Genomic DNA, 12,920 nt, shown 5'->3' on the forward strand with positions numbered 1-12,920 from the left:
TTTACTCAAAATTAAAATCTGCTATGAAGACAGACAACATAACATTCCCAGAGGAATTGAATCATTTCTAGTTAAAACTGAGTTCTATTAGAACCAAATTTAAGTTGTTATAAATAACAAGCTGGCCACAGCTTTCAAGAATAAAGTGGTTGAGGAGTGAGGTCAGGGGAATCCCTCTGAGCCGCTGGAAGGTTAATCATCAAAGGGCTCCCTGGTTTCTCTTCCTAAGAGGGTCAGAGTCTGTGACACCCCGGGGGCCCCAGGCCCAGAAACAAGAGAAATTAGAGGGAGGTCAGGGAAACAACCCAACAGCTATGAAGTGTGGTCAGGCTTGGAATGGAAGCTTTGGTTGGCTCCAAAAGGAACACTTTTTTCCCTTATATAATTTAAAATTTTCTCCTAAAACACTCATATACCATAGAGTGTCTCCCTATGGAAACAGCTTAAACACAGGTGGAAATAATAAATATTGAAAAAAAATATAACATTGGGCTTCTTTCTAAATAGTTCACAGAGAAGCTCAGTAAATAAATAGAAATAGGAGTTGAGGTATCAGAGGTAATAAATATTCTAGGAGAGAGGTATGACAAGGTTTTCCAAGGAACCAGGCTGGCTATCCCAGAGCATTGGCTCAGATTTTGGAGATCTCCAATTTATGTCCTAGAGTCTAAAGAGCTGCCATCTTGGATGTTTCAGTTTTTCATCTTCATTGTCATGTAGGCTTCTATGTAGTTGATGAAGATGTCAAACTCACTCATGGCTTTGTAGATGCCTTTCTCTTGGAGCTGGATAGGGAGATAAGAAACACTGAGTTAAAACCCCATCTGAGGACTAAATGGGTTCCCCTCCACTGGGGTGGGCATGACTCTGGGGATGGAGGCTGCATTGGCTCCCTGATGTTGGCAGCTGAGCCTGAGGACGTGCCCAGCTGCTGCCTTGGGAAAGGCAGTGCATGGACCCTCATCTCCTCCTGGCCAGAGCATGGCTATCAGGTAGAAAGGGGAGCATTCACTTTGCAAAGCACAGTCTTCAAAATGCTGCCTTTTCGAGAATTTTAAAGGTCATGTGCTCACATGATGCTTATGCAGAATTTGATGAAAAGACATTAGAGGAAGCACTTTGAAAGCAAGACAGTGCGAGGAGAGAAGGGAGCCTTTTTCAAGTCTGTGCTCTCCCACCAAGACTGAGCAGGCCCTGCCCTCCTGTTCTGGCCCACTGTCGGGAGGTTCATGCCCCCTGATGCTGGAACCCTGCCCAGTGTCTGTCCCCAGCCCACAAGGAGGGCACAGGCCACATGGTTTCTGGGAAATGGGGTTTAGGAGGTTCACGAACAGGGAAATGGGGTTTGGAAGTGTGAAACCCCATCTGGTTTGGGAGTTGACATTCTCAGGCACCTTGGGAGGTACAAGGGGCAGATGGCAAATGAGCCTGAACCAACTCCAGATGAGTGCGAGTTCTGTTTCCTGCTCATTCTGAGTTTTGGGGAGCTCAGGCTGAACCCCCAGGTGCGTTTGCATCTTCACATTCACATGTCACCTTCCTGCACGTGTGGGTTCAGCCTAGATTCCCAACAAGCTACTTTCTGTACTTTCTGTTTCCTTTGTCACTCTCCCCAGGACCTAGCTCACAGTGTTCATGGGCTGGCTGCCAGCTCAACCCGCAGGCCTGCAAAGGCGGGGAGCAGTCATTTAGAAACTCCAAAGACACTTAACAGAAAATAAATATAACCGAGGTGGCAGCTCCTCACTGGCTGAGGAGGTCACACCATTTGTCAGGTTCCCACACTCCTCCAATTGAAAGGGGGGCCTGCTGGCACCTGCCACCCTCTACCCTTTGGGGAGTGGGCAGGCGCTGTGCTCTGCAAGCCCTGTCTGCCGGCAGCCAAGCTCACCTTGCTGAAGGCGTTCTTCACCTGCTCCACAGCCTTGCTCTTATTTTCACAGGGAAGAAATCGATGCTGTGGAAAAAAAGAGAAAGTGTTGATGACCCTGGCTCCCAGCTCCCATGTCTGTGGCACTTGGGGGACAAGCTGGTGGCATGCAGAGGGGGCCAGATTCATCCTGAATGCCTCCCCTCATAGCTCCCGGGGAGAACTGAGCCCTGCCTCATCCTTATCCACTACACTATGAATAATTCCCCCAGATAATTTATTTCTGGGGCAATAAACTAGTTAATCCCCTTAACCAACCGCTTAACCACAGCCCCGGGAGATGAAATGCACCTGGAAGCCACTCTGAGATGTTTGCAAGGCTCGGATGACAACCCAGACCTTGGCTTTCCTCCCCCAGAACTCCACAGTGTCTCCTGGAGTGCTGAGCTAGGCACTCTTCAGCCTGTCCTTTTTTGCCTCTCTCTCCTGTCCCTGTCTCATTGCAGCTACCAACGGCCATTTCTAAGCAGCTGAGGAGTGGAAACATAGTCACAGCTACAGAGACCAAACCCTTTGCATAGCCCTGTCGTGCAAACAGAGACCAACCGATTTTCCAATATCAGTAAGAGAACAAAAGAAACCATTAGTACTGAGGGTATCATTTCAGTTAGAGAAATAAATTATCTGGGGAATTATTCATAGACACTAGCTTGGGGACGAGGAGCCCCCTGGCCCTTCTAAAACACCAGGGGAAATCCTGTTAGACGGTTGGGTGCCCCCAAGGTTGAGAATAAGAGGTGAGTGATGTTTCCTCTGCTTGGGAGCCTCAGCTCCCAGCCCGGGGCCTACATCCAAAGGGACAAGAGAGCCCTGGCTGACACTCTGGGCCCCTTTCATGAAGGGGGGGGGGTAGTTAATAAGCCACAAATGACTCACAAATAACAGGAAAGCTCTTTGCAAATCTTCTCATGTAAATGCCTAGCAGCCACCCCCACCCCTTCTCAGAGAGCAGCCAGCAAGCTCTGACTCTGGGCGCCTTTCCAAATTCTTAGCTAGTCCTGCCAGTCTATGCCTCTGGTGTATCTCTGGATGTGCGTGGCCCTGCCAGCCTGGAGGAGATGGTATTTTGGGGACAGCTGCAAAGAAAAGAAGCAGTCTGCTACTCACACAGCGCCGCAGCCTCAGCCTCAGCGTCTTCAGCTTTTCTCCCAGGGAGTTCACGTGCTCTTTGATGTCTGGGCCGTGGTTCTCAGCCTGCGGCATCACCTCCTCCAGGTAAAACTGGATCATCTCAGACAAGGCTTGGCAACCCAGGTAACCCTAAGGGCAGGAGCCAAAGAGGGGGGTGACTGGGAGGAAGGGCTGCCGCAACTAGCTTGAGAGGACAACTTTGTCCCCTGGGACCCTCCCTCACCAGCTGCCTCCCCCAGCCCTGAGCCCCTTATAACCCTGGCTGCCGGCTATGTGCTGAGTTAACATCTTCCCACTTCTCCTTTTCGAAGTGAAGGAAGCAGACCCAGCTCCCTGCAGTCAGGAGGCAGAGCCTCCCTCCCTTAATCACACTGTACACTCCACCCACCCGCCTATCCCTCCCCTCACCTTAAAGTCCTCCAGCAAGGACTCGCTTAACAACATGTTGTCCAGCTGATCTTTCGTTTGCTGCAAGAAGAACAAAAGGAGAATGAACTTGAGGTTTGGGAAAATACCTAAAATGCATGTTTTTCTGATGCACTTTTATTGCTAGAATTTTTCATTTTTAATCAATGTAGGAGAGTTTTAAAAACAGAGGATTCGACGGTGTTGGAACCATTAGGTAAATCAGTTCCTCCCCACTGGAATCAAGTTATTTCTCAAATCTGGCCAATTTTGAAGCAAAGGCAAAAGCTTGACTCAGTGCTGGTCTTTTTGCAGAGCCACATCAGATCCTAAGGGACACCTATGTCAACCCTACGGTGCCTTGAGCCCCCTCTCATGTCCTGCTGTTTGCTTTTCTTTCTCCATACTGTGGACACCCAGCTCCACCCTGGAAAGATGTCTGGGCATGGGAAGCATCTCCTGACGCAGGTTCCCCCAGGCACGGTGCTTCCCCAAGCCGTCCGTCTTTCGGGTCTGGAAACTCTCTAAGCAGAGGCAATTTTTGCTTCCCTGCCACAGGACATGGGGAACATCCTCACCTCCGATCAGACCCTTCTTGATTTCTCCCAGCCAATAAAGCATAGAGCTCCAGTGGAATCTTGTAAGAAGCCTCTGAGCATAGCAGAGAGTGGCATTTACCTTTCTAGGCAGCTTTTCCTGCATCTACGCCCCATCGTCTGGGCTTAGCTTAAATCAGGGGACCCATAGCTTAATCTAGGACTCTCTTAAGAATCGAAGTTTGGGGGGAATGCGTGCTGGAGATGGAGGTGGAGGAGCAGGAGGAGGATTCTTCTTATAGCTCCAGCAGAAGGCCTGGTTCAGGCAGTCCCAGGAAGAGAGAAAGCGCAGGAGGGAATTATACTCACAAAGAAAGTCTTCACCCTGCCGAAGGCAGCTCGGAGCTCTCGGAGCATGTGAGGCAGGCTGGCTGGGAAGTGGGTGCAGCTGTTCTCAGACTGGGTACTCTGGCCTCGGCTGGCCCCCACCCCAGCCAAGAAGACCAGGCAACATAGCAGTGCTGAGCTGGGCATGGCGGAACTCTGCCTTCTTCTGCAAGTCTGCCCTGTGGTTTGGTTTTGCAAGAGCAAGCCCAAGCCCCCGAATGTAGACCTTCACCTCCTCTGTCCCCCTTTTATATTGTGGGCTCACTGAGGCCTTCATTCATAAAAAAAGCCACAGAGTTAACATATTTCCTGGAAAAGGTTTTTTCTGATCAAAGCCCCTCCCTTAGACCTCCCCAATTTTCATTTGTTGAATTTAAATTGTTAATTTTTGCGTTGTAAGCAAAAGGACTAGTACTAGTTGAAGATGAACTTCTGCATTAGGCTATTTTTGGTACAGGGTATCTCTCTCTTTCTCTTTTTTAAGATAAATTTAAGCCTCTCAATAAAAAAAAAAGTTGATTTCCTGAGGAGAACAGCTGTTCTGTGCGTGGAGGCCTACAGCTGTGGGTTCCATTCACGTATTCCTAGGTCACAGTGACGCGGACAAATTGGCCATTCCAGAATACACTGGGATTGAGAAATAATTGGGTCCCCCCCAACCTGGGTTGAATACCTAAGACTTCTCCCTGCTAACTTGGGAAGTCACCTTAGTTCTCTGGGCCTCAGTTTCCCCAAGTGAAAATGAGGGGGTGGGCTAAATATCTTCAAAACTCCCTTCTATTAATAGTTCTGACATTTTATGCTCAAAGACTGACCCTTGATGAGACTGGCTTCCTAGAGGACAGGCAGGGTCCTGGGCTGTGCTCCAGGATCCTTCTCTGGTTTCATTTAGAAACCAGACACTTACCCCATGTCCCAGAACTTGGGGTAAGTTAGCAGGAATCATCCACACCTCCTGAACGCTTGTCACAGGTCAGGAAGGGCGTCCTTGCCGTGACCCTCATTATCTCCACTTCATAGTGGGCACACCGAGGCACAGAGATGTCCAGGAACCTGCACAAGGTTGCCTGGGTGCCAGTTTGGTTCCCTCACCCTACTTTGCACTGTCCGTAGTATGTAGATTGAAAGCTGGATTAAATAGTCCTCGAGGCTTCTTTTAGTTATAAGGTTCTGTAGCCAGAGTCTAAAGTTTAAAAGGAGGGGAGGAAGAAGTAGAAATATCTAGGAACATAAGTCAGGATTCCATGAAGGCTGGACAGCAGGCCCCTTTCTTTCCTCTTACGCATCCCTGCTCCCCTTTCCCAAAGCAGCCTCAGTCGTCTTGTTTCAGATTTGCACGTGTGTGTATGTGTGTGTGCGCGCGCGAGGTGGCCAGGTGTGGCTGGGATGAGGAGTGTTGCTGTACCTTTGGTTGGGGGAGCATGCGGACGGTGATATCAGGACTTCTTCAGGCATCTAGAAAGTCTCTGGGGGTCCTTTGATTGTGCTTCCACCTCCTCCTTCCTCAGGGGCTCCCCCCACTGTCCCAGTTCAGACAGTGCCTGGGAAGAGCACTGTCCCTCTGTACCCAGGGCAAGTCACTCATCCTCCCTGTGTCAGTGTTCCATCTTGTCCCAAGGGAGCAACAGTACCTGCCCTCCTCCTTGCCAGGGGGCTTTGGGGTTAAGTAACAAGTGGACCCAGGTTGAGGGCTTCACCAATATTTCTGCTATTTCCTCACCTTCCAGCATCAGCACTGGCACATTGCTGATGGCACCAGGTCCCAAGCCTGTCCCAGTGGAGAAGGTCACCGAGCCAGGGCAGGTGGGGCAAATGCCCCAGGGCCCAGCCAGTCTGGAGTGAGTGGGAGGGAAGGGTGGTGTGTCTGCTGCGGTGACTTGTGGGTCAGGATCAGGGAACCGTGACCTCTCCTCCCAGCCCTTTGGGGAGTGGCAGTGCAGAAAGCTAAGAATCATGAAGGGAGAAAGAGCTTTCTAGAAACTGGAAGGGAGCTGACTCAGGAATTGCTGCTCCTGACAGATTTTAAACGCATTTTTTTTAATTTTAATTTTTAAAATTTTTATTTATTTATGTTTTGAGACAGGGTCTCATTCTGTCGCCCGGGCTAGAGTGCTGTGGCATCAGCCTAGCTCACAGCAACCTCAGACTCCTGGGCTCAAGCAATTCTCCTGCCTCAACCTCCTGAGTAGCTGGGACTATAGGCACATGCCACCATGCCCTGCTAATTTTTCTATTTTTAGTAGAGATGGGGTTTCACTATATTGCTCAGGCTGGTCTTGAACTCCTGGCCTCAAGTGATCCTCCCACCTCAGCCTCCCAAAGTGCCGGGATTACAAGCAGGAGCCACCACGCTTGGCCTTCCTGTCAGATTTATGCTGGGCTCAGGAGTACCTTCCTGAGTTCTGCTACCAGGAAGCAGAGAGAAAAGGACCAGGAACTGAGTTTCCCTGCCCCTTTTACCCTTCTCCTTACTTCTTGGCTCCTGGGTTTTTTGGGCTGCGACTATGTTAGCCCTGTGGGCTGATCCCCTCTCTGAGCTGGGTGTTCCAGGTGTAGACTCAGCGTGGCAGACCAGGCAGACCAGAGCAGCCGAACCCCACATGAGGCTGTGAGGTCCTCCCTGACCCAGGCAGCATGAACCTCTCCTATCTTTGTTTCCCACCCTGCCCTGTGCTTGCCTCACTAGGAAATCTATAGCCCTACCTTGCTGCTACCCATGTACACACATTGTCTTGCCCGGTGAGCCATGAGCTCCCTGAAGCAGGACGTTGTTTTACTAATCATTCTGTACCTGGTACCTAGCACTGAGTCCCACCCATGGAAGGTACCAGCTATATTGGGATGGGCATAGCAGAGTTGCCCTGTGGGCAACACTAAAGAGGTTGGGCATAGGCAAACACTCAGGAGAGAGAGAGAAATTTAGGGAACCAGGCAGAGTCTCTGACACTTTCTTCTTAGGATTTGAGATATATATGTATATGTAAATATACATACAGTGGCTGGGAGAAGGGAGGCCTGTAGAAGCCATTTATGTCATTCTTTATTCCATAATCCATTAAATAGAGTTTAGGTTAGGATCTGACTTTTTTATTTGTTTTGAAATGTATAGCCAATTATCTCAAGCCATTTGTTGAATAGTTGACCCTTTCCCCATTGATTTGAAACAATTGTCCATGCTAATCTCAAAATTTCAGAATCTAAATAGTCATAGAGAACCATACACAAGTTCCTTGACACAAGTGCTCACTTAACAAATGGAGATAATATCTTCCCTATCAACATATTGAACAGTATTAATGTCAAGGGACAGATCTGAATATTTGAGCAAGGTTAAGAGCGTGTGTCCTGTTTCTCAAGTTCTGAAGACATTTGTTCACCTGAAAAGTCATTAAGCTCCATTGGGAAAAGTCCCAAACCGATAGGTCACATCAAGACATAAATGCCAACAGTCACATGTTAGTAGATTTGAGTCTGGATTTCAGTACAAAGGAAGGGCCCGTGTAGGGAAGGAAGTGAGGAAGCCGGCACTTATGGATGGATGGAGTGCCATGTGGATTTCAAGAGGACACAAATGCCCCTCATCAGACTATGAGTTTCTTGAGGGCAGGCCTGAGTCCATTTTGCCCTCAAGTCCAAATGCATAGCAAATGTCTAATAAATGCTTATTAATTTGAATTAAAATTAATTTTCACTCGGAAGTCAGGAAGGTTTTGGGAGGGGAAATACCTCTCTTCCTCCACCCCTGCTCCAAAATATTCCCTAATTTCTATATTCAGCTACAAATAGAAAAAAAAACACCCTGACTAAACATATCTTTTAAAAAAGGGGATTTTATATATATATTTTTTTCATCTCACCCAATAAGAAGTCCAGAGGCAGGCGGTCCAGGGCTGATATGCAGTCTCATATGTCATCCAGGACCTGCTTTTTCTGCCTTCCTGTTCTCCTGTGCTTCATTGCCAGGTGTCAGAGAGAAGGCAGGTGGTAAAGTCCAAAGGTCCAAAGGCACCCCGCCCGGCCCAGGAGATCCTAATAATCTTTAAGGGAAGTTTCACCCAGTAAGTTCCATCACTTCAGCTGCAGAGGTGTCTGACCAGACAAGAACTACCAGTGTGTGGGGAGTGTGGGTGTGCATGCACACAGAGAGATTTTGCAGGATTCTATCTACAGTGTACAAGATCTTATAAGAAATCCACCTCCCAGCTACTCTCGTGTTCAGCAAAATAGCAGCCTCCTTGGTATAGTTGCCCTGTGCCCTGCTGCAACTTAGCAGCTTGGACTCAAGCATGGGGAATAGGCTGGGAGCCCTGTGGAGCTGCTCTGGAGCTGCAAGGGAAGGCTCAGAAATCTGAGCTTCCCGGACTCGGGTCCAGCCAGCTTGCCCAGCAATAGCGTCAGCTGGGAAGGAGCAGGCAGGTCGGTGACGCAGGCAGGGAAGGTGAGGTCGTGCCCACTGGGGAAAGTGTGGCAACTATCCTGGAGAAGAATCCCCTTGGGGCTTGGCTCCTACTTGCTGTTAGTAATTATTTTCTGAGGCTGATAGCAAGAGTTTCGTTTCTTCTTGTCTAGGACATCTAGTATGTAAAATAGTTTCCCCAGCTTGAAATTTCTAGCATTCCCTTGAATAACCTTCCTCAGCTCCCTGGACAGAGGCTTCCTCAGTGCTGTGCTGCAATAGATCCCGTGTGCAGCACGCACCCAAAGCCTGGCTGGGTGGGGATCCAAGAGGATGGGGCTCTGTGGGCCCTGTCCTTGTCTGGGGTCTTTTGACACTGGCCTTATGACTGGGGTACTTCAGAATAAAGGCCTGGTGGGTCAGAAGTTTAGGAGGAGCTGGAGCTGGGGCTGGTCCTTAGGTTCAATTGAGCCGGGGTTATGCAAACTAAATGGGGTGCCCTTCCAAGGACTGTGGCCTGCAGACATTGCAAACCACAGTCAGCGGAAGGGGATCAGCCGGCGTGGAATTCCCCTTGTGCAACTGTAGTGCCAAAGCAAGCAATTTGGATTTTCCTTAGAGGACCAACACTGTGATCTGGTACTTCTCATGCGAGCAGTTGGCTGATCAGGGACCAGGCTGCCAGGTATTGGAGACCTGGCCACCCAGGGGATATAGCCGTTTCTGTTCTGTCTGCATGGTCCCCTGGGAGAACTAGTGGGCTTCTGAGATTGGGGCACGGATGGATTCTCTCAGCTCCAGAACTGTCCCTCTGATGGGATTTAGTTTACTCAAGTCTCCTCTGGATGGCTGGCACCTCAAACCCAACATCTCTGAGCAGAGCTGACTTTGTGGATGAGTGACTCCTGCAGTCACACAGGGTCCCATGACTACAAGAGTCCTGCCCTTTCTCTGCTGTCGCTGTCTTGAGATTCTCAGTAATTGTGGAGCAGGCGGGCCCACATTTTCATTTTGCATCCCCCCTCCCAAATTTATGTAGCCTATTCTGTATCTGAGACTAGAATCATCATCTTCTCTCTCTGGTTTCACCCTAACTCAGTAAATGGAACCACCACTTAATCTGGAAATAATGGGTTGGTTTCTCCCTCTTCCTTGCCAGCCTATGTCCAATCTATCACCAATCCTTGGAGTTTTTTCACTAACATTCCTCTAATCCGCTCCCTTCTTTCCATTTCCATCATCACCAGCAACGGCTGTTTGATTCCAGCTACCACTTTCTCTGTCTTGGACTCCAAAATAGATGCCTGATTGGTGTTCTAATAGTCATTCTCTAAACAGTCTATGCTGTAGCCAGAGTGATCATTTCCAAACACCAATCTGATCACGACTGTCCTGCTGCTCAAACCCTTCAATGGCTTCCCACTTTCCCTCTCTTGGTAAAATAAGGGCCCATATTCTTTATACTCTCTACAACTCACTTTGTCATCTGACTCTGCCTGTCTCTTCTGCTTTAACTCGCACTCTCCACTTCCCTCTGCTGTCCAGCCTCACTGGCTTACTTCTTCTTCTTCTTTTTTTCAAATGATCCATGCTCTCTCTCCTACCACAGGGTCTTTGCACATGTAGTTCTCCCTTTTTGTTCTCCTCTTTCTTCATCCTCTAGCACTCGGCTCAGATATTACTTCCTCAAATGAGCTGTTCATGATTCCCAGTTTAGGTCAGGTCCTCTGGGTGTATCTTCTCAGGACACCTTGTTCCTTTCCTGTGTAGTACTTTTGTCAGTTTGTAATTATGCATATGGCTGTATGATCATTTGATTGAACGCTGTCTCTCCTGCTAGACTGTAACTACCTCAAGGGCAAGGCTCTATTTTTGACCATCAGTGTTTGCCCAGTACTCAGCATGGCTCTGGCACATCCAAGGTTCTCGCTAAACATTTGTTGGCTGACTGAGAGACTGAGTACGTATTTCCTAAACTCTTTGTAGCCCTAAGGGTTTATATGTCTGTTGATCTTCTATCTCATAGAAGGCAGAGGATCTATTCATTTGAGGAAACAGCTTTCCTCACAAACTATGTGCCTATTACCTTTACAGCTTTTCCAGTTTTTTCTTTTAAATGATCTGATTACTGACCAATGCTCTTCCAGGTAGATGTTAACTAAACCCCCCACGGTTGCTGGAATGTTAAAAATGTCCTACGTATAGAATGTCAGAAAAGGAGTGGCCTTAGTCGTTATTTAATCCATATGTCTTATTTTACAGACGGGCAAACTGAGACCTAAAGAAGAAAATGACTTTCCCAGGCGCTAGAGATAGTTCACGGCAAAGGCGGAATCTGAGCCCAGTTCTCTTTTTCAAGTCAGTACCTAATTGCTTGACTCAGATAAATATTAAATCACTCTGAATTCTCTGGGCCTGCACCAAGAGTTGGGGACAGTTGTCTAAGATGTGTGCAGCGTGTGGGGTCGTGGTGGTGAGCGGACTTGAAAGTCTGTGAAGATAAGGAACAGTATGAATCCAGCGCACAGTCGCTGGGTGCTTAGACTTGTGTTGAGGAATGGGGGAGGGTGGTGAGGGCTGCTTAGATATTTGGGGGAAATATTTCAAGCTTTAGAATATTTTCAGACAGAAAAGTGTTTCTGCTGTATTATGCCTCTGAAAAAGCACAGTCTGGCCTGCCTCCAAAGCACCAACACCTTCATGAAACCTTATTAAAGAGAGGAGAGCCGAGTACTTCCTTTCCTCTTGCAGTTCTGATCTTTATCTCTGAACTGTGCAACTGACTCTGAACCCTCCACCATACTCCACGTGTCTTTGACGTGTGTTTTGTGTGCTTTGAAGGTGCATCTGCGTTACCTGTGAAGATCCAAGGGTCTCCCCCCATCCCGGGTTCATGCTTCTTCTACTGTGACCGTGTCATCGACACGTGCCAAGCTTAGGTCACAAACTAAGGAAGAAGGGAAAGAGAGTGGGCACACGCAAAACTGTGCTCCAGTTTTCCTAAGTCAGCCTTTCACAAACGATCCGGATTCAGGACCCCTTTGCACTCTTAAAAATCATGGAGGACCCCCAAAGAGCTTTTACTAATGTGAGTTAGATCTACCAGAGTTAGATCTACCAATATTTATCACATTAGAAAGTAAAACTGAGACATTTTTTAAAAATCTACTGATGACATCACTTTAAAGTCATAAACAATAATTAAACCCATGACATGGTAACATAAAAAACACATTTTTAAATGAGGCAACTATTTTCTGAACTAAAACACACCGAGTGAGAAGAGAGGAATGGTTTTACAGTTTTTTTCAGAGCTCCTTAACTATCTGGCTTGATAGAAGAAGCTGATTCTCCCCTTTGCTCCCACTTTCTGTCTGCTGGGATGTGTTGTTTCGGTTGGAGCATATGAAGAAAACCCAGCTGCCCACAGATACATAGTTGGAAAAGAGAAGACCTCCCAGGGTTCCTCAGACCACCCTTTGAGAACTGATGACTTAAGTGTTTCAACGGTATGTCCAGGTGAAGTTGAGTGGAGGAGAAGGATCCAAGTGCGGCCTTAGAGAAAGGTGTGGGGATATCCCCAGGGGGCACCTGGGCTGGGTGGATAAGGGAGAGGCCCCTGCTGTCTTCTCTACTCACCGTTTCCAAATAGCCAGTGTGGTCCGTCAGGCCCCTGTGAGCTCCTGTGTATCATGGAAGCCGAAGTGCTTCCCAGGCAGTGCTTGTGGTTTTCAAGTCAGAACCCACAGGAGTTTAGGGGCTGATTTGCCAGTGCCCTCCCCATGACTCTGAACCCCCTTCTCCAAGGGCCCCCAGATCTGGGAGCAGGTTCCAGGGCTGGGTGTGGTCAGGGGGCGCATCCACAGGCTTATCTTGGGCTCTCCTTTCTATTTCCACATTTTATTCTCCTCTTCTCATAACTAGGAGGTGGGCATTATTATTGTTTCCATCTTACAAATATGACAGGGTTTCCTTGGTGAGGTAGACATGGGGTTCTGGAATCCAATGGCAGAGCTTCAGCGAGGCCAGCTTGCCCATGACACCTCTAAGGATGTCTATTCCCTCTCCTCTTCCACTGCCCCAGCCTCTCCCCTGGCACCACCTCTCCCTAACACAGTTTAGATCTTGCAGCCCC

General features: G+C 48.4%; 1 protein-coding gene and 1 long non-coding RNA gene across 7 annotated transcripts in view; one reads left to right on the forward strand and one right to left on the reverse strand.

Annotated features, from left to right (window-relative positions):
- IL10 (interleukin 10) lies at positions 1 to 4,591 on the reverse strand. Of its 2 annotated transcripts, XM_045536598.1 has the most exons (5): positions 4,372 to 4,591; positions 3,470 to 3,529; positions 3,038 to 3,190; positions 1,892 to 1,957; positions 1 to 785 (listed from the first exon to the last, which is right to left on the reverse strand). In XM_045536598.1, the coding sequence occupies exons 1-5, from the start codon at positions 4,534 to 4,536 to the stop codon at positions 693 to 695; spliced, it is 537 nt and encodes a 178-aa protein (XP_045392554.1). In that variant the 5' UTR covers positions 4,537 to 4,591; the 3' UTR covers positions 1 to 692. The 2 variants fall into 2 exon arrangements, with proteins under 2 accessions (XP_045392554.1, XP_045392555.1); XM_045536599.1 differs by lacking the exons at positions 3,470 to 3,529; positions 4,372 to 4,591 and adding an exon at positions 3,319 to 3,356.
- Positions 2,941 to 12,920, forward strand: part of LOC123627138 — a 27,729-nt gene continuing 17,749 nt past the window's right edge. Inside the window, exons 1-2 of one of the 5 annotated variants that reach the window (XR_006731149.1) lie at positions 2,941 to 3,184; positions 11,048 to 11,143. This is a non-coding gene — a long non-coding RNA (uncharacterized LOC123627138). Of the gene's footprint in view, positions 3,185 to 3,519; positions 3,563 to 11,047; positions 11,144 to 12,920 lie in introns of those variants that run through there. The other 4 variants (XR_006731148.1, XR_006731150.1, XR_006731151.1 and 1 more) reach the window with 4 other exon arrangements.

Source organism: Lemur catta, chromosome 23, assembly GCF_020740605.2.
Source record: "Lemur catta isolate mLemCat1 chromosome 23, mLemCat1.pri, whole genome shotgun sequence".
In the NCBI taxonomy this organism is placed as follows: domain Eukaryota; kingdom Metazoa; phylum Chordata; class Mammalia; order Primates; family Lemuridae; genus Lemur; species Lemur catta.

Bases quoted from the DNA above. Each gene is read 5' to 3' on its own strand.
- IL10 (XM_045536598.1), bottom strand. From the start codon at position 4,536: ATGCCCAGCTCAGCACTGCTATGTTGCCTGGTCTTCTTGGCTGGGGTG. The intron at 3,530-4,371 runs GTGAGTATAATT...TTCTTCTTGCAG, and splicing joins GCAGGGTGAAGACTTTCTTT to CAAACGAAAGATCAGCTGGA. The intron at 3,191-3,469 runs GTGAGGGGAGGG...TCCTGCCCTTAG, and splicing joins CCTTGCTGGAGGACTTTAAG to GGTTACCTGGGTTGCCAAGC.